We start from the raw sequence: 20308 nt of genomic DNA on the forward strand, positions 1-20308 counted from the left end.
GACCAGAGCCCTATAGGCCCTTAGGATGCATTACCTTTGACCAGGGCCCTATAGGCCCTTATGATGCATTACCTTTGACCAGAGCCCTATAGGCCCTTAGGATGCATTACCTTTGACCAGAGCCCTATAGGCCCTTAGGATGCATTACCTTTGACCAGAGCCCTATGGGCCCTTATGATGCATTACCTTTGACCAGAGCCCTATAGGGCCTTGGGATGCATTACCTTTGACCAGAGCTCTATGGGCCCTTATGATGCATTACCTTTGACCAGAGCCCTATGGGCCCTTATTAGGACCAGGCCTGTGGCCAAAATATCATATCACAATATGTTCTCAAAAAAATGTAAGGTACGGCAACCATTCTAATTGTTTTATACTCAACCAAACTAAGACAAAACTGACAGTGAAGTAGCACAATTTGTATAACTTTTCATTTGTTTAGCACTGTATCAACATATTGTTCAAAATGTATGTGAGTCAATACTGGTATACCTTAAGATACAATATATTGCCCAGTCGTAGCCCTTATAGAGCTCTACTTTTGACCAGAGCTTTATTGGTCCTGGTCCAAAGTAGTGCACTCTAGGGGATAGGGAGCCATATGGGACTCAGAACCTCTTCCACCTGGTTGACTTCAAGCTTGGTGTGTAAAGTGAACCTCTCTGATGTCCAGAGTTGGGACCAAGTCACTATGAATTGAGTCACAAGCAAGTCTCAAGTAACAAGATCCAAGTCAAGTCCAAAGTAGAATAGGTCTTGACTCAAGTCAAGTCCAAGTCGTGGTTTCTAAGAGCAAGTCAAGTTGAGTCACAAGATTTCAAGTCAAGTCTCAAGTCAAGTAAAACATTTTTTTATACATGCAATGACTTTTTCAACTACAAATCTTTTTATTTTTATTGAGCCTACCAGATAGCCCATTTCATTATTTTGTCTACAACACATTTTGATGATGTATTTGTTAAATAGGGACCTTGTAGCAGTGGTAAAGGCATGAAATCAGCAGAAGGCAAGGCAGGTTGACATGTTCAATGTGTAGATGTACAGTATTTACAGGTCCTGGTGATCCAATGGTGAAAGCACCATATCATACAAAATATACAAGTAGATTTACCAAATTTACACCGGTAATAGCCCAAAAGAAATAGCCTCGGGTAGAGGGCAAGACTGTATAGCTTCCCCTTAAGAAACCAAATCGAATCTGTGTAACAGAAGCTCAAACAGGTAGGCCTACATAATATAAGCAATTGGACCCCAGGATCATACAAGTAACCAATAGGCAATTACAACCAATAAACTGGTTCTACAATGTAAAAGGCCATTTCCATGTGCACTGCACGTGTAACTGATAGATACATTTAAAAACATGAACGTGAGTGTGTGTACGTAAATTGTAGTATTTTGTCTGTAATATGTTTCGTTGTGCCGATACCCCAGTACATCTATTGAGATCCTAATAAATCAAATCCACATCCATTGTAACATTGGTAAACGGTACAGGGATGGAATAATGAAACGCTAGCAATTATTTTAGTATCAGATGGAATATCACATAGGGCCTATGCATTTAAACGTGTGAAAGCAAGAGCAAGCGTTTCAACAAGAGAAAAACAGCACTCTCCACTGGTGGGAATTTGGAGAGCGCAAGTGAAGAGTCTCGACTATGGTGCGTCTTCGCCACGGTAATAATTCATTTTAAACCAATTCCAAATGCAAGCTTCATAAGTAAATTATACATTTCAAGCAATTGTTACATACCAAAATACCAGTAGGCCTATGCTAGTAATTGTTTCCCCATTGCTGAGTTAATATTCTTGATCAGAAAATAATTTTTGAAGCTGCATATTTATTTATTATGGCAATCCTTTCTTCCTATAATCTGACGTTTGCGCTTTACCAGATCCTATATCTGTTCCTAAACTCACCCCCGACCTGTATTGATTGACAGTTTTCTAGTTCATCCAGAGTGCCGAGTGTGCGGTTCACTAGCCAATCTGTTGCAGGTTTTTTTGCAAATGCAGTGCTGCGGCTGCTGTCTCTGGCTTCGTGTAGAGTCGTCCACATAGACTCTGTGACACAAAATGAGCGACAAAGCATTACAAAACCTGGCCACATAAATTCAAGGTATCAGTCTTAAATCAAAGTCGAATCCCAAGTCTTGAGGCTCCAAGTCCAGGTCAAGTTATTTTATTTTCTATCAAGTCGAATCTCAAGTCATAAAATGTGTAACTGGAGTCAGACAGTCCAAGTCATGTGACTGGAGTCCACAACTATGCTGATGTCTGCAAGCCAAGTGTCATGTCATCCCAAACTATCCATGCATTTCTTGATATACCAACTACATCAACTTTTTAAAAAACGACCCTTTTATTCTAATGATTCCATAGACAAGATAGCCACCACATCTTCACCTATTAATTTGCCATCTCGAGGCTATTTTGCAGTGGTGTAAAGTACTTAAGTAAAAATACTTTAAGGTACTACTTAAGTAGTTTTTGGGGGTATCTGTACTTTACAATTTATATTTTGGACAACTGTTACTTTTACTCCACTACATTCCTAAAGAACATTTCTACGCCATACATTTCCCTGACACCCAAACGTACTTGTTACATTTTGAAGGTTTAGCAGGACAGGACAATTGTCTAATTCACGCACTTAAAGAGAAAATCCCTGGTCGTCCCTACTGCATCTGATCTGGCGGAATCACTAAACACAAATGCTTTGTTTGTAAATTATCTGAGTGTTGGAGTGTGCCCCTGGCTATCCATAAAAAAATGTGTTTAAAAAATCGTGCTGTCTGATTCGCTTAATATAAGGAATTTGAAATGATTTATATATCTACTTTTACCTTTGATATGTAAGTATATTTAAAACCAAATACTTGTTGACTTTTACACAAGTATAATTTTAATGGGTGACTCACTTTTACTGGGGTCATTTTCTATGAAGGTATAATCAAGTATGACAATTATGTACTTTTTTCACCGATGCTATTTTGTCGCCAATATTCTAGCAAGAGGGACATCGTGTCATGATAAATTGACCACCAGGTGGTGCTAGAGACGGCTAAAGCATTAATGCGGTCTGGTCAGTTCAGAGCGCACCCACTGTGAACACTTGCACTGGACCAGAGGGAAATTGAATGACAAGCTCTTTCTGACATGATTCCACCAAGGGTGAACGCGATGGGAGTTCTGCTGAGCGAGTGATAGGATGCATGCGGTGCATTTCGACGGAAAGGAACTTTAGAAAACTGTTTAGCCGCTGCTATTGATAGTGGCACCACTACAAATGAGCTTTTTTTTTTGTTTCATATTGAACTTATAACTCGAGGTGCGGTTTATGGTTTGCTGCTAGCTAGCGTTGGTTTGACTGGGCTACATTCACTAAGTTTATAACCGAAGGAACCGAGGCAGGATGTACTATGAAGAAAAAGCTAATTCACACAAGCCACGTTATGGAAGTAAGTAAAAGTGACCCATTTGAAAATAAGTTCAATAGACATTTTTTGTTGTTGTAGCCTACATGTTTTTTAAATGAAACGAGTGGTTTTGTAAAGGCTGTTTTGGCAGGGCGAACCACACGCGCTTATGCACCGCAAGAAGTTCGATGACGAGCAGTTCACCGTATGAAATGAATGAAATACAGTTTAATAAATATAATTAAACTTGGACTCTTACGCATTTAGCTGTAAGCATTTAGGTGTAAGATTTCAGAAGCCTATCACATTGTGATGATATCGAACTTGGAGTGTGTCTTTTTATTGAATGAATGCAATCTGGCTATTGTCAGACAATTTGTGTCCTGCACCTCATACCCATGTCCCTCAGACAGACAAATTGCCCGTCGCAAACAACTAAACTTTGCCATTAAGGCCTTACAGTTGTGAAATATAACCTTACAGTAATATGACTAGTCCTAGTACACAATTAATGTAGTCGACAGTCCAGGTCCTCAGACAGAAGGCATTTTCGCAGTGGTTAAATATTAACTTTTTTTTCTATTACTGTTAAGAAATCCACACCTGACTTCTGCATGGGTATTACAGCAATTTAACAGTCAATACATCTCCTAAGGTTTCAAACGACAATAACATGTTTACCTGTTTGTCACTTTAGACCTGTGTGTTATTGACAACATTTCAACCTATGCTCACTCAGATCTGAGAGCAATGGCAAAGTGCAATGGTGTGAGATTCAATCAGGTCAATAGTCTTTTCTCTGAGACAAACCAGTGAATAGCTTAGCTGCATTGTCAGCTATAGTGGAAATGCCTCAAACTGTTTGTTGGCCTGACATGGTTGTTTTCTGTTTTAACGTTGACTCTGACTCCAAGGGTCCAAACAGGAAAGGTTGAAGGTATTGTTTGCAGTGGATGTGTCATTAACACAACATGAGTTTATTATTGGAAGGGCAGAGGTGGTCCTTACTCCTTAGAGGCCTCTAGGACCTGTTCCGAAATGGACCTGGGGCTTTCCCATCTGACTCAGATATTCATAAATACATTTTTAAAATATTGAGACCCGTTTGGAACGGACACTAGAACTACACTTGTTTTGTATAGACCTGGTCAGACCCGATCCGAGTGAGAGAAGCAGCAGCAAAGTCAATTTAAGTTACTTTATTAACCAGAGATGATAAAGCACGAGGTATAGAGGTGACGCTCTAGCAGGGGCCTTGCACACAGCAAGCTACTGTGAGTGACACTAGGAGGAGGGAGCCCCACGCGGAGGCTCTATGACTGTTGCCTACAGCCGCTTTGGTGACTTCTGTTTGGCCACCATCAAGCTACACACGCCACTCTTCTGAAAAACAAAGAACAGCAGGGTCAATTATGCTATTTTTCTTTCTCTACTGCAGCAGTCTCATTCGGGTCTGTATGGGTCCTTCTGGACAAGATTACACACACAATCATATCAGACCCGTGACATTTATTTAGAATTCTGGATCCGGATCCGCTCGAGTCCCAGATCGGGTCTTGGTCTAGGTTCTGTATTGATTCCTTTGGGTCAGCGAGCCCAAGCGGATTATTATGTTCAGATGGTGATGGAAACAAATATACAAAAAGGAAAACTATTAACAGGCATGCCTAAACTAAAGAATCAAAACGAAAGGCCTCATGGCCACCAAACAAACCAACAGCCTCACGGTTTGCAAGCTAGGACACTGACTGGCGATCCCCATATCATCATCATCTTCGATTGAGGTTTAACAGCGGTTGGCATCCAATAAATGTTGATATACCTACTAGACTGAGGGATAATTCCCCTATACTTTGCTTGAAAAAAAAAAATGTATATAAATTAAACAAATACCCTACCATCTAACCACACTCGTACACCCTAATACCCCTGCAGCTGCCACCACAACCTCAATTTTCTGTGACTTACGTTTCATCCCTGCAGTACAGTTAATAACCATTACTATAAACAAATCAAATCTTACTGAAGCATATATCGCTTGTTGGCATATCCCTCTGTACAGATCTACTCCTCTCGGGATCCCTCCCCCTTGACCCATTTTCCTCTACTTTCTACACTGTCTCAGCATATGACAACTTCTGGAAACCTCAACCTGCCTCTCTCGCACCAGACATTTCTGATCCCCAGCCCCATGGGCACCCCTACAATTACTCTTAACGACTTTCCCCAATGCTACACATTCCTTTGTCTCATGCCCTTCTGCAGACTTCTCACACCTAGGAACCTCCCTCCTACACAGTACTGCCACATAAGCTTGACACATGTAACAATGTAATGTATTCGGCACAAAAGCTCATACAGGATAACTTATTTATAACATCACTTTATCGGACAGACTCAACATCAAAACTCTAAAGAACAGAAAATGACTTCTGTTTCACCACTCACGCCACCCTGTATGCGTCGCACCAAACGACTAGCATCAAACACCGGGAATCTTCCCCTTCAGTTGGTCAACTTTCACATTTACCGCTACCCCAGTAATCACTCCTTTCGATGGCACCTTTTTTTTTGAGGGCACAACATGTCCTCTTTTGTCCCCATTTGTTTTTAACATGGAGCACCTGCTCCCTCTGACCAGCAGAAACAAAATAAATCAATAAATTATTACCAGACCACTTCTGGTTACCTTCACCGATTCCACAGCACCCAACTCTGTTTTCACCCACCCCGAAACCACAAATGGGTTTGCCGCTTTTCCCAAAAATGTCACTCCTACCGTCAGACTTTTCTTTATTCTGACCCTCAGTGCAAGCTTCAGGCTCTGAGGACTTCACCACACCCTACCCCCTCCGATACCTCTCCCTCAATCACTTCCATGTCTCCTCCTGTCTTCGATTTGGCATACAGCTCAGACTGCTTATACTTTCTACCATTCTTCTTTAACAAACCATCTGCCTTTTCCCCACAATTTAACCAATTCAAGCTCACCCTCTTCCTCCCTCACTCTTTGACATCCTATGCCTCCATTCCTCCTCCGTATTCTAAGTATACATCTCCTTATGATAATACTGCACTTCACCTGACATCTTGTTCTCACCCTCTCAAGGGATGCCATTTTCCTTTGATGATTCCCTTAATTGGCATCACCTGTCCTTATCAAGGCTTTGCAGTAAAGCACTCGGACATGGTTGCTGCTGCGCCCTGGTGGAATGGAGTTTTGTAGTGAGATGTAGTGTGCGGTCTAGACTACCAAACCTATTTGAGAACAATTGATTATGTAGCCTATCTGATTAGTGATGCACACCTCTGGTCTTGGAAGGCAACACCGTAAGCTGTTTTTTGAGTCAAGGCCTTTTAATCAGAGACTGATTTAAGACCTTGGTAAGCAGGTGTATGGTGTTTCTAGCCAATCAATAAACCATAATTGATCAATTAAAGAGCGGAGAGAAACTAACACTAGCATGACTGTTGCCCTCTATGACTGGACTTACACACCCCAGAGCAAGGTGGTACTGTCTCTCTTGGCTACACCTGGAGCCCTTTCTCTGTATTTGTAATACTATGGCATGGGCCCTTAGCACCTCGTGTGTCTTGATTTGTCACTCCCTCAGGATAGAAAAACATGACCTTAACAAGGAATGAGTCATCAAGTCTATAAATCATGTCCAGTGGTGTTTAGGGACGGGAATTGCCAGGGACCTCACAATATGATATCACGATACTTCGGTGCCGACACTATGTATGGCGATTCCCACGACTCAAAATGATATATGTATGACTATTAGATACTGTGATTTTATTGCAGTTCGATGTTCCTCACATTGCTCACCATATGTCTGCTGCAGAGGGACAAGGGGGAGCCATGAGAAAAATAATAAAAGTGCTGAAAACAAATTGTCTGCCTATTTAAAAAGAAGATGGAGAGCAAGCTATGAAGGAGAAATACTATTTTGGTGCAGGTACAGCCACTAGGACAAAAATAATATTGCGATTATTGTCAAAGCAATATGATATATCGTCAGAAATAATATCCCGATGTGTGTGTATTTATTCTCCCTTCCCTCCATTACTACTGGTGTTCTGACAGATGAAGGAAGCGACATATTAAATATGGCCCAGCACAGTCAACAGGCAGGCTGGCCTTACACACACTACATGGAACAGATGTCCTGGGGATCCAATGCCTCAGGGGTGAGAGTTTACCAACACTCTGGTCCCCTCCAATAACACAGCTGGCCCAGTGGCCTTCAGGCCGATGGATCCTATGGTCATAGATCTTACCCTGGGCCTTCTGTAAACATTGCCTTGTGCCTTGAAATTCCGTTACCGAAAACACACATCTTTAACATATTTTCTCATTTCTCTCTTATGTATTTATTTGTAATACTGATCAGGGACCGTGATGAAATTATATCACCACAATTCTGTTCCCGGATGTTATCCCACTTCATTTGCTGTAGTTCAATAACCAAAATAGATTATTTTTCAAAATCAATATGTCATATCATAGTTGACACCCCATTCACTCTGCAGACATCGTTGAATCTTAATTTGGAGGTGACATTTTAGTTTTTGGAAAACGTGGACATAAAATACTGAGGGAGATTGTACTGAAATGCGAAAATCTGAGATTCAGCTAGGGCTGTTGCGGTGACCGTATTACCGCCACACCAAGTAATGACTGCAGTAAAATTCCACGTGACCATTGAGTCACGGTAATCTCTTATGCACTCTGGACATGCTTTGGTAGTACTTAACTTGCTAATGACCATCAGGTCCTAATGGCCTGGTACTCAGGCCAATCGTTCCCCCCCCCCCCCCCCCCCCCTCGTCAATCTACACACAATACCCGATAATGACAAAGCAAAAACAGTTAAAAAATATAATAATAATATAATGTTTACTTAAGTATTCAGACCCTTTGCTCCTTTGGCAGCAATTACAGCCTCAAGTTTTGAGGTATGACGCTACAAGCTTGGCACACCTGTATTTGGAGAGTTTCTCCCATTCTTCTCTACATATCCTCTAAAGCTCTGCTGCACAGCTATTTTCAGGTCTCTGAAATGAGAGATGTTTAATTGAGTTTATGTCCGGGTTCATTGCCCTGTACTGTCCTGTGTCACAACCCTCTCATGTGTCTGTCCATCCGCCCCACCCCACCCCACATATTTTGGTTTTTGGCATCATCATTTCAGGGTGAACAGACCCTTTATTAATTCACCCCTAAACTAGAAGTGCAATGGCTTGTCCAATTAAGTAATGTTTCAAGCAGACCCTTGTGTCACAATTTGCCCCTCAGTAAGACTATGATGAGGTATGTGTTGTAGTTTTTGGGTGAGCTTGTCTTTGTCACCTGCCCCAGTGCGAGTAGGTTACAAGAGCTACAGGGCTAGATGTCACTGGTATGGCCCAATAAAGGGGCACCAATTAGGCCTGATTTCTGCTGGGATTTGTTAACAAGAGTTCTAGGCCTAATTTGCAATGCTCACCAAGGTGTGTGTGTGTGTGTGTTTGCAGTGTCAGCAGTATACTCCGTTATTCTGAATGAATGGGCTTTGCAGAGATGTAGCCTAGGCTACTCAGTCAGCTGAATTGTCTTGTCTCTGAGCCTGCCAGAGTAGAGGTCGGCCAATTTATGATTTTTCAACGCCGATACCGATTTATTGGAGGACCCCAAAAAAAAGCCGATACCGATCAATCGGCCAATTTAATTAATTTTTTATTTTTATGTATGTATTTATTTATTTGTAATAATGTAAATTACAACAATACTAACTGAACACTTTTATTTTAACTTAATATAATACATCAATAAAATCAATTTAGCCTCAAATAAATAATGAAACATGTTCAATTTGGTTTAAATAATGAAAAACAAACTGTTGGAGAAGAGCGTAAAAATGCAATATGTTCCATGTAAAAAAGCTAACATTTAAATTCCTTGCTCAGAACATGAGAACATATGAAAGCTGGTGGTTCCTTTTAACATGAGTCTTCAATATTTCCAGGTAAGAAGTTTTAGGTTGTAGTAATTATAGAACTATTTCTCTCTATACCATTTGTATTTGATATACCTTTGACTATTCAATGTTCTTATAGGCACTTTAGTATTGCCAGTGTAACAGTATAGCTTCCGTCCCTCTCCTCGCTCCTACCTGGGCTCGAACCTGGAACACATCGACAACAGCCACCCTCGAAGCATCGTTATCCATTGCTCCACAAATGCTGCAGCCCTTGCAGAGCAAGGGGGACAACTACTTCAAGGTCTCAGAGCGAGTGACGTCAACGATTGAAACACTATTAGCGCACACCCCGCCAACTAGCTAGCCATTTCACATCGGTTACATTAGCCTAATCTCAGGAGTTGATAGGCTTGAAGTCATAAACAGCTCACTGCTTGTAGCACAGCGACGAGCTGCTGGTAAATGCACGAAAGTGCTGTTTGAATAAATGCTTTCGAGCCTGCTGCTGCCTACCACCGCTCAGTCAGACTGCTCTATCAAATCATCATAGATGTAATCATCCCTAAGTCTAAATATTGCTGTTACATTGCGCAACCTTCAATGTTATGTCATAATTATGTACAATTCTGGCAAATTAATTACGGTCTTTGTTAGGAAGAAATGGTCTTCACACAGTTCGCAACGAGCCAGGTGGCCCAAACTGCTGCATGTACCCTGACTCTGCTTGCACAGAATGCAAGAGAAGTGACACAATTTTCCCCAGTTAAAATAAATTAATGTTAGCAGGCAATATTAACTAAATATGCATGTTTTAAAAAATATACTTGTGTATTGATTTTAAGAAAGGCATTGATGTTTATGGTGAGGTACACATTGGTGCAACGACAGTGCTTTTTTTGTGAATGAGCTTGTTAAATCATCACCCGTTTGGAGAAGCAGGCTGTGATTTGATGATAAATTAACATGCACCGCATTGATTATATGCAACGCAGGACACGCTAGATAAACTAGTAATATCGTCAACCATGTGTAGTTAACTAGTGATTATGGTAAGGTTGATTGTTTTTTATAAGTTATGTTTAATGCTAGCTAGCAACTTACCTTGGCTTCTTGCTGCACTCACGTAACAGGTAGTCAGCCTGCCATGCAGGCTCCTCGTGGAGTGCAATGTAAGGCAGGTGGTTAGAGCGTTGGACTAGTAACCGGAAGGTTGCAAGATGGAATCCCCGAGCTGACAAGGTAAAATTCTGTCGTTTTGCCCCTGAACAGGCAGTTAACCCACTGTTCCTAGGCCGTCATTGAAAATAAGAATGTGTTCTTAACTGACTTGCCTAGTTAAATAAAGGTTAAAAATATATATATAAAAAAAATCGGCCCCAACAGTGTCCAAAAATACCGATTGTTGTGAAAACTTGAAATCGGCCCTAATTAATCGGCCATGCCGATTAATCGGTCGACCTCTAGTCTTGAGGGTACTTCCAGTCAGTCGCCCCAGTAACTTTGTGGTCTAATCAGTCTGCAGATTTAACCAGTTAAGCCCTTTAATAATGGTCCACCCACTACACGTATTTTACAGACTGAGTTGCAGCATAGACATGCACTCATCAGATGTAGAATACATGTGTATATACTCACCTCACACTCTCCATGTACTGTACAGCCTCAGTAACTGCCACTTGGGACAACCAGTCCAATCCTCCCTGTTATGAGGCCCAATCTCAGGAGCTGGATGGTATTTGGTATTTTATTAGGATCCCCATTAGCTGTTGTGAAAGCAGGAGCTACTCATCCTGGGGTCCACAACTTCCTAGCCAGTTGCTGTAGGTATTAGGTAGTTGTTGTTGGAATTGTTATATTCCATGTTAGATTTTGATGCACTTTTGGGAACTAGAAGCTCAAAAGCATTTCGCTACACTCGCAATGACATCTGCTAACCATGTGGATGTGACCAATACGATTTGATTTGACACAGAACATTAATAGACAAGAACAGCTCAAGAACATAACTGCACACATATCGGTACATATCTTGGCGTTTTGCTGTGAGGTGTTGCTTTGTTTTTTTTAACCAGGTTTGCTGTTCATTTGGAAGGGAGATGGGAGTTCTGTGCAATCATGGCTCTATATAATACTGTATATTTTCTGGAATTTATTCTGCATAACTAAAATGTTGGTTATTTTTCATTTTTTTAAACAACTAATTGACCAAGTAAGGTTCAATTATTTGAATTGCATTTTGTTCTGTTTTTTCTGTGAGCTCAATGCTGCGCTGCAGTTTCTTGAGAGATCAATTGGATCATGCCCGAACTGTGCGATGTAGTAGGGAGTTGCAGTTTCCAACAGGCCAATGTACAATGACCATAATCCATTGCGTGGCCACTGGTCCGGTCTGTTTCCTTTACGCCTGCTACGTAAGAGATATGAATGCGTGATCAAGAGGGGATACATAGAGAGCAGTTGCTTCGGCAGGTATTGGTATTCAGCAGTCATAATGGTTGGCCTTATTTACTTTGAAGAACTACTAAAATTGTGATATTTGTCAGACAGCATAGGCAGCATAGGCAGCAGCTCTATAGAGATGAGTTGACTTGGAGTGAAAATTATAGTCAAATAAAACAAATGTAATTACACAAGTGAACTATTTTATTAAAGTACTCTGAATAACTGTTGGTTTATATGTGAAAACCAGTCATTACCATCATTGGACTTTCATTAATTGTTTTATTCTGTGTTATAGCATTCAACCCACATAATGCATAGTGTATTTTTATTGTGAAAATTGTGAATATTTTTTAATAATCGAAACCGAACCGACCTCAAAAAGCACTAATCGGTCAGCACTAGGATTTGAGGACTTTGAAAAGACCCCTGATTACATGCCTAGTGGGATAAGTGTGTGTGTGTCAGAGCTGTGTGTAAGTTGACTGCAAACAATTGAGAATTTTCAATAATGTTTCTTAGAGAAAGAAGTAATGCTTTTAGTCAAGAGAGATATTAGCCTTCTGATTTCAGTGAAGAGCAAGACGTATCGCTCTGTTCTGGGCCCGCTGCAGTTTTTCTAGGTCCTATTTGCAGCACCTGAACATATGACTGGGCAATAATCAAGATAAGATAAAACTAGAGGCAATGTTCCAATCAGTGTGTTCCAATCAGCCAGAAATAAAGGGATTTGATTGGATTAAGCAGAGTTCAGGCACATCAGGGGGAGGGGATCTCATTAGTGGGCAGGTAAATGTCAACTCAGCTGAATCACTTGCTCCTCTGACTTCCTCCGACTGCCTGTTTTAAGTGGCTCTCAGGCTGCCTACTAACTCCTCTGTTCACATGCAGCTCTCAGAGACCCAGTAGACCATGTGATTTAATGTCAGCTCTGTCTGAATACTGAGGTTGTAGTAATAGGAGGAGAAGGTCAAGTAATGCAGACCTCTTTTTGGAATATTACTGTGTTATAAAGCGAGGTAATACTGTCCCAAGTATCATACTACTAGGCAGGTTTTTGATTATTATTATTTTTTTAAGAATGGATCATATGTTGTCGGATTTTTTTTTGTCAAACCCAACATTTATGAGGTAAAACGCCAGATAATCCTCTCCCTCTCCCCACTGGCCCGTGTGCATCATGCTGTAACTGTAAATAGTTAGTTCATGTTTTGTTTCTGTCTGCAGCCATTCAGGACGATGAGAGGATCTCGGCGGAGGAGATGGACGAGAGGAGACGACAGAACATCGCCTACGAGTACCTCTGTCACCTGGAGGAGGCCAAACGGTAAGAGAGGAGGAGTAGTGGGAGGTGAGGCATGACATGAGAAGGGGCAGTAGATTGTGATATATTGAGTGGCTTTTTGGTGTGCATGTCTGCTCTCTTCAGATGACAGCAGACTCTAATGCAGCTCATTGGAGTGTGTGATAAGCAGTTGAGTACATGACTCAAAAGACAGACTAGCGCTCCTGCTGATAACTACTGATTCTGCTGGGGATTCAGGTAAACTAACTGACATCTAAGAGAGCTTGGTTCCCATTGGACTAAAGGGAGAATTGACGTTCGTGCTTGAGATGCTTAAGAGGACAGCTATTGTAATCTCATTCACACTTTAGAGCCCACAATGTCAACATGGGGCCACTACTGTAGTGTGTGTAGGAAATATAGTCAAGATGTTGACAAGGTTATAAATAATGATTTTTAGTTGAAATAATAATTGTGTCATTCAAACTTTTACTTTCGTCAAATAATCCTCCATTTGCAGCAATTACAGCCTTGCAGACCTTTGGCATTCTAGTTGTCAATTTGTTGAGGTAATCTGAAGAGATTTCACCCCATGCTTCCATGATGGGCACTTCTCAATTGGGTTGAGATCCGGTGACTGCTGGCCACTCCATTATAGACAGAATACCAGCTGACTGCTTCTTCCCTAAATAGTTCTTGCATAATTTGGAGCTGTGCTTTGGGTTATTGTCCTGTTGTAGGAGGAAATGGACTCCAATTAAGCGCCGTCCACAGGTTATGGCATGGCGTTGCAAAGTGGAGTATTAGCCTTCCTTCTTCAAGATCCCTTTTACCCTTTACAAATCTCCCACTTTATCACCACCAAAACACCCCCAGACCATCACATTGCCTCCACCATGCTTGACAGATGGCGTTAAGCACTCCTCCAGCATCTTTTCATTTATTCTGTGTCTCACAAATGTTCTTCTTTGTGACCGGAACACCTCAAACTTAGATTTGTCTGTCCGTAAAACACATTTTTCCAATCTTCCTCTGTCCAGTGTCTGTGTTCTTTTGCCCATCTTAATATTTTCTATTTATTGGCCAGTCTGAGATGTGGCTTTTTCTTTGCAACTGCCTAGAAGGCCAGCATCCCGAAGTCGCCTCTTCACTGTTGACATTGAGACTGGTGTTTTGCGGGTACTATTTAATGAAGCTGCCAGTTGAGGACTTTTGAGCGGTCTGTTTCTCAAACTTGACACTGTAATGTATTTGTCCTCTTGCTCAGTTGTGCACCGGGGCCTCCCACTCTTTCTATTCTGGTTAGGGCCAGTTTGCTGTTCTGTGAAGGGAGTAGTACACAGCGTTTTATGAGATCTTCAGTTTCTTGGCAATTTCTCACAAGGAATAGCCTTCATTTCTCAGAACAAGAATAGACTGACGAGTTTCAGAAGAAAGTGCTTTGTTTCTTGACATTTTGAGCCTGTAATCGAACCCACAAATGCTTATGCTCCAGATACTCAACTAGTCTAAATAAGGCCAGTTTTATTGCTGCTTTGATCAGAACAACAGTTTACAGCTGTGTTAACATAATTGCAAAATATTTTTCTAATTATCAATTAGCCTCTTAAAATGATAAACTTGGATTAGCTAATACACCGTGCCATTGGAACACAGGAGTGATGGTTGCTGATAATGGGCCTATGTAGATATTCCATAAAAAATCATTTTCCAGCTACAATAGTAATTTACAACATTAACCAAGTCTACACTGTATTTCTAATCAATTTGGTGTTATTTTAATGGATGAAAAATGTGGTATTCTTTCAAAAACAAGGACATTGCTAAGTGACCCCAAACCTTTGAACGGTAGTGTATATTAGAAAAAAGATTAGTGTGAAGGATTCTTAATACAGTTGGTTGATGACATACAGTAATAAAATATTGGTTGATGAAAAAACAACATTGACTTTTCCTGAGAGCTTTGAGCGTATCTGATACTGAACCACTTCCTGTCCTCTGTGTGAAGGCACCTAACAGGAAGCGTCCCCTCTCGTGTTCTGGCATGCTTTTTTTTAGGACTTCCCCACCACACCTCTGCAAGCAACCCAGAATAATCATACAAAAATCCAAGCTACTATATCTGTACCATGGTTATATCACCAACCAGTGGGTGGTTTGAACACTTCTAACGTGTATGTGTCGAGGTCAGAGTTTGCTGTGCACTGGTATGACTGCATTGGCCCCCTGGTGTGATTTTGGATTCAAGTTTGACTGCAGAATGTGGACTTGGATTTGATAGAGAACAGAGAATTTGTGCATATGTAGTATCTTAATTTGAACAGCCTGTTGCTGGAGAACTTTCCTGCAATGCAGGAAATGTAAAACTTGTGTATTTAAGGTTTAAAAAGGCTTCTGAAGTTTAATTTCTACTTTTTTCCTCATGAAAAAAGTATCAGCCCCTACAAAAATGTCCATTCACAACCCATATAATAATTCACATTTCCTTTTGCTGCAGGATTATTTTTCTGCTGTAGCAGACTTTCTCAAATTAAGATCCTACATCTGTAGTGGTATCATTTGTGACTTTATTGGTGTCATGGATCTGTCTCTGTCAAAGTGTAATATGGAGTCTGTTGACAAACTACTCTGTCCTGTTAACCTGGAAGAGACAGTCCTCTCACCACGCACCTAGACAGTAGCAGGCAGGGTTGGGTAGGCTACTTTCTAAATGTAATCAGTTACAGTTACTGGTTACCTTTCCAAAATTGTAATCATTAACATAACTTTTAGATTACTTTCCCCTTAAAGGGGAATCGCAGCTTTTCCAACCTCATATTAATTATCTCCAGCACAATACCAGTGTCTACATATGTGAAAAATATACGTTTCTATGATCTGTAGTTTAAAAAAAAGATAAGAGAAAGGTCCTAAAGAATGCTTCTCTGTGACATCACAGGGTAGGATTAAAAGTAACAGTGGTTTTCAAAACCTGCAATAAGTTTCTAGCCAGAGGAAGGGTATTTTCTTGCTCCCCACATCATCGAGAATCTCATTGTTTGAAAATCCCTATTTTCACTTTTGATGATGTCATCGGCTAGAACTTTTTAATTAATGCAAAACGTAGAAATGCCCCCATTTCACATATGTTGACACTGGTATTGTGCTGGAGATAATGAAAATGAGGTTAAAGTGGTGTAACTTGCCTTTAAAAAAAGGTATTTGAAGAAGACACAAATTAATTTTACCAATTGAACAACATCTATTGCAAGATTAATCAATATTAAAAGTTGACATAGCTGGCAATAATTGGATGTTACATTTGACTTTGGGTTGGTTATGCTTCTTCTAATCCATTGCTTTCTACTAAAGATAATACGATTAGGCAATTTTTAAAAAAATATTAAAAACTAAAGTCATTTTAGTCTTGGGCGATATCCTTATTGTCATACTTTTTTATACTGACCTTGTGCCATACTGGAATATTTGGTAATACCGGCACTGAACACAAGGGGAGCTATTTTCAAATCCCCTGAGCCTTTGTAAATCGAAGGTTAGCCATGCTAACAAGTACATGTAAACTCCCATAGAGAATGCTAACTAAATGTCAACGAGGGTATTGCAAACATTTTATACAGTCTCTGACCTAAACTACAGTGCCTTCGGAAAGTTTTGAGACCATTTGACTTTTTTCACTTTTTGTTAAATTAGACTTATTCTAAAATGGATTAAATAAATACAAATTCTCAGCAATCTACACACACTACCCTATAATGACAAAGCGAAAACAAGTATTCAGACCCTTTTGCTATGAGAGGTGAAATTGAGGTTCTGGTGCTTCCTATTTCCAATGCTCATCCTTGATGTTTCTACAACGTGATTGGAGTACACCTGTGGTAAATTCAATTGATTGGACAAGATTTGGAAAGACACACACCTGCCTATATAAGGTCCCACAGTTGACAGTGCATATCAGAGCAAAGACCAAGCCATGAGGTTGACGGAATTGTCCGTAGAGCTCCGAGACAGGATTGTGTCAAGGCACAGATCTGGGGAAGGGTACAACAAATGTCTGCAGCATTGAAGGTCCCCAAGAACACAGTGGCCTCCATTCTTAAATGATTGAGTTTGCCAAAAGGCACCTAAAGACTCTCAGGACATGAGACACAAGATTCTCTGGCCTGATGAAACCAAGATTGAACTCTTTGGTCTGAATGCCAAGCGTCACGTCCGGAGGAAACCTGGCACCATCCCTACGGGAAGCATGGTGGTGGCAGCATTATGCTGTGGGGAAGTTTTTCAACGGCAGGGACTGGGAGACTAGTCAGGATTGAGGCAAAGATGAACGGCACATAGTACAGAGATCCTTGATGAAAACTTGCTCCAGAGCTCTCAGGACCTCAGACTGGGGCGAAGGTTCACCTTCCAACAAGACAACAACCCTAAGCACACAGCCAGGACAACGCGTGAGTGGATTTGGGACAAGTCTCTGAAGGTCCCTGAGTGGCCCAGCCAGAGACCGGACTTAAACCTGATCTAACATTTCTGGAGAGACTTGAAAATAGCTGTGCAGTGACACTCCCCATCCAACCAGACAGAGCTTGAGAGGATCTGCAGAGAAGAATGGGAGAAACTCCTCAAATACAGATGTGCCAAGCTTGTAGCGTCATACCCAAGAAGACTTGAGGCTGTAATCGCTGCCAAAGGTGCTTCAACAAAGTACTGAGTAAAGGGTCAAATACTTATGTAAATGTAATATTTCAGTTTTTTTTTAAATGTATTTGCAATAAAAATGTGCTTTGTCATTATGGGGTATTGTGTTTTTAGTCAATTTTATAATAAGGCTGTAGCGCAACAAAATGTGTAGGAGTCAAGTGGTCTGAATACTTTCCAAAGGCACTGTATTTTCAGGACAGACATCCCAGTTCTTAACATTATACAAGTAACTCCAAAATGCTACTGGATGCACAAAACTAGTATTAGACAGCAAGGCTCTTGATCCAGGAGGGTATTCTCTGCTGTTACTGGCAAGCGAGGCTTGATTTGGGAAGAAGCTAACCACTTAGCTAGATGGCTAACTAGCTACTAAATTAGTCAACTGAATGCACAACTGCAGAGCATTTAGCACATTTTAGAAGTAAACTTAATAGTTATGAGATATTTAGTTGTGAATTCCATAACTGTAACTAGATCACTTGGCGCGTGCTGCACAACAGTGAGTGACTCACAAAGCTCCGGTCTCCTGTTGTCTGCTTGTAAACAAACACCACGTGACTGGCTACTAATGGTAAGCTTCATAATGAAAAATTATGTGACCGGTGAAATAAACACTATCTTCTAACATATTTCACAAGTTGATTGCATGTATTTACTTAAAAAGTATCTACAAATATTCCATTTCTAAGAACTTCAATGAAATAGTTTTTACTATTGACTGTATTGGAAAAACCATCCCGTGGCTATTTCCAAATACTCCAAGCCTAAGTCATTCCAGTTAATTTAATACCCCTTGATCTTCAAGAATATGACTTGGAAATATAGATTAGCTAAATTGTTTTACCTGGGCATAAACTAAGGATTTATTATCCTATAGTCTACTCTGTTTATGATTGTGTTGTCATACATGAATGATTGGGCTCATTGCTTCGAGTTGAAAATGCTCCCATGAAATGGCATGCTTCGCGCACTACCCGAAAGTGCTATTTGCGTGTGAAAAATGAATGCCATATGCTACATTTTGTATAGGTCTGTTTTTGTTGGTGACAACATGATATCTTGATAATTTGCAGCTGTTTACAGTGGCAAGAAAGTATGTGAACCCTTTGGAAATACCTGGACTTCCATCCATCCTACAATCTAAACTTGATGCCAACTTGATCTCACACAAATTATCAATGAACCTACCAGGTACCTCCCCAAAGCCTTAAACATGGGCACCCTCATAGATATCATCCTAACCAACTTGCCCTCTAAATACACCTCTGCTGTCTTCAACCAAGATCTCAGCGATCACTGCCTCATTGCCTGCATCCGTAATGGGTCAGCGGTCAAACGACCTCCACTCATCACTGTAAAACGCTCCCTGAAACACTTCAGCGAGCAGGCCTTTCTAATCGACCTGGCCGGGGTATCCTGGAAGGATATTGATCTCATCCCGTCAGTAGAGGATGCCTGGATATTTTTTTAAATGCCTTCCTAACCATCTTAAATAAACATGCCCCATTCAAGAAATTTAGAACCAAGAACAGATATAGCCCTTGGTTCTCCCCAGACCTGACTGCCCTTAACCAACACAAAAACATCCTATGGCGTTCTGCATTAGCATCGAACAGCCCCCGTGATATGCAGCTGTTCAGGGAAGCTAGAAACCATTATACACAGGCAGTTAAAAAAGCCAAGGCTAGTTTGTTCAAGCAGAAATTTGCTTCCTGCAACACTAACTCAAAAAAGGTCTGGGACACTGTAAAGTCCATGGAGAATAAGAACACCTCCTCCCAGCTGCCCACTGCACTGAAGATAGGAAACACTGTCACCACTGATAAATCCACCATAATTGAGAATTTCAATAAGCATTTTTCTACGGCTGGCCATGCTTTCCACCTGGCTACTCCTACCCCGGTCAACAGCACTGCACCCCCCACAGCAACTCGCCCAAGCCTTCCCCATTTCTCCTTCTCCCAAATCCGTTCAGCTGATGTTCTGAAAGAGCTGCAAAATCTGGACCCCTACAAATCAGCCGGGCTAGACAATCTGGACCCTTTCTTTCTAAAATTATCTGCTGAAATGGTTGCCACCCCTATTACTAGCCTGTTCAACCTCTCTTTCGTGTCGTCTGAGATTCCCAAAGATTGGAAAGCAGCTGCGGTCATCCCCCTCTTCAAAGGGGAACACACTCTTGACCCAAACTGCTACAGACCTATATCTATCCTACCATGCCTTTCTAAGGTCTTCGAAAGCCAAGTCAACAAACAGATTACCGACCATTTCGAATCTCACCATACCTTCTCTGCTATGCAATCTGGTTTCAGAGCTGGTCATGGGTGCACCTCAGCCACGCTCAAGGTCCTAAACGATATCTTAACAGCCATCGATAAGAAACCGCCATCGATAAGAAACATTACTGCAGCCGTATTCATTGATCTGGCCAAGGCTTTCGACTCTGTCAATCACCACATCCTCATCGGCAGACTCGACAGCCTTGGTTTCTCAAATGATTGC

At 41.0% G+C, this 20308-nt stretch overlaps 1 protein-coding gene across 2 annotated transcripts in view; it reads left to right on the forward strand.

The window, feature by feature from the left end:
• Positions 1–3137: 3137 nt before the first annotated feature.
• The window catches only part of iqgap2 (IQ motif containing GTPase activating protein 2), an 85237-nt gene continuing 68066 nt past the window's right edge, over positions 3138–20308 (forward strand). For both annotated transcript variants that reach the window (XM_065011632.1, XM_065011633.1), the window contains exons 1-2: positions 3138–3463; positions 13054–13153. In XM_065011632.1, the coding sequence (XP_064867704.1) occupies positions 3418–3463; positions 13054–13153 (146 nt within the window). In that variant the 5' untranslated portion in view covers positions 3138–3417. The remainder of the gene's footprint in view (positions 3464–13053; positions 13154–20308) is intronic.

The sequence above is a fragment of the Oncorhynchus nerka genome, linkage group LG27 (genome assembly GCF_034236695.1).
Source record: "Oncorhynchus nerka isolate Pitt River linkage group LG27, Oner_Uvic_2.0, whole genome shotgun sequence".
Classification (NCBI taxonomy): Eukaryota; Metazoa; Chordata; class Actinopteri; order Salmoniformes; family Salmonidae; genus Oncorhynchus; species Oncorhynchus nerka.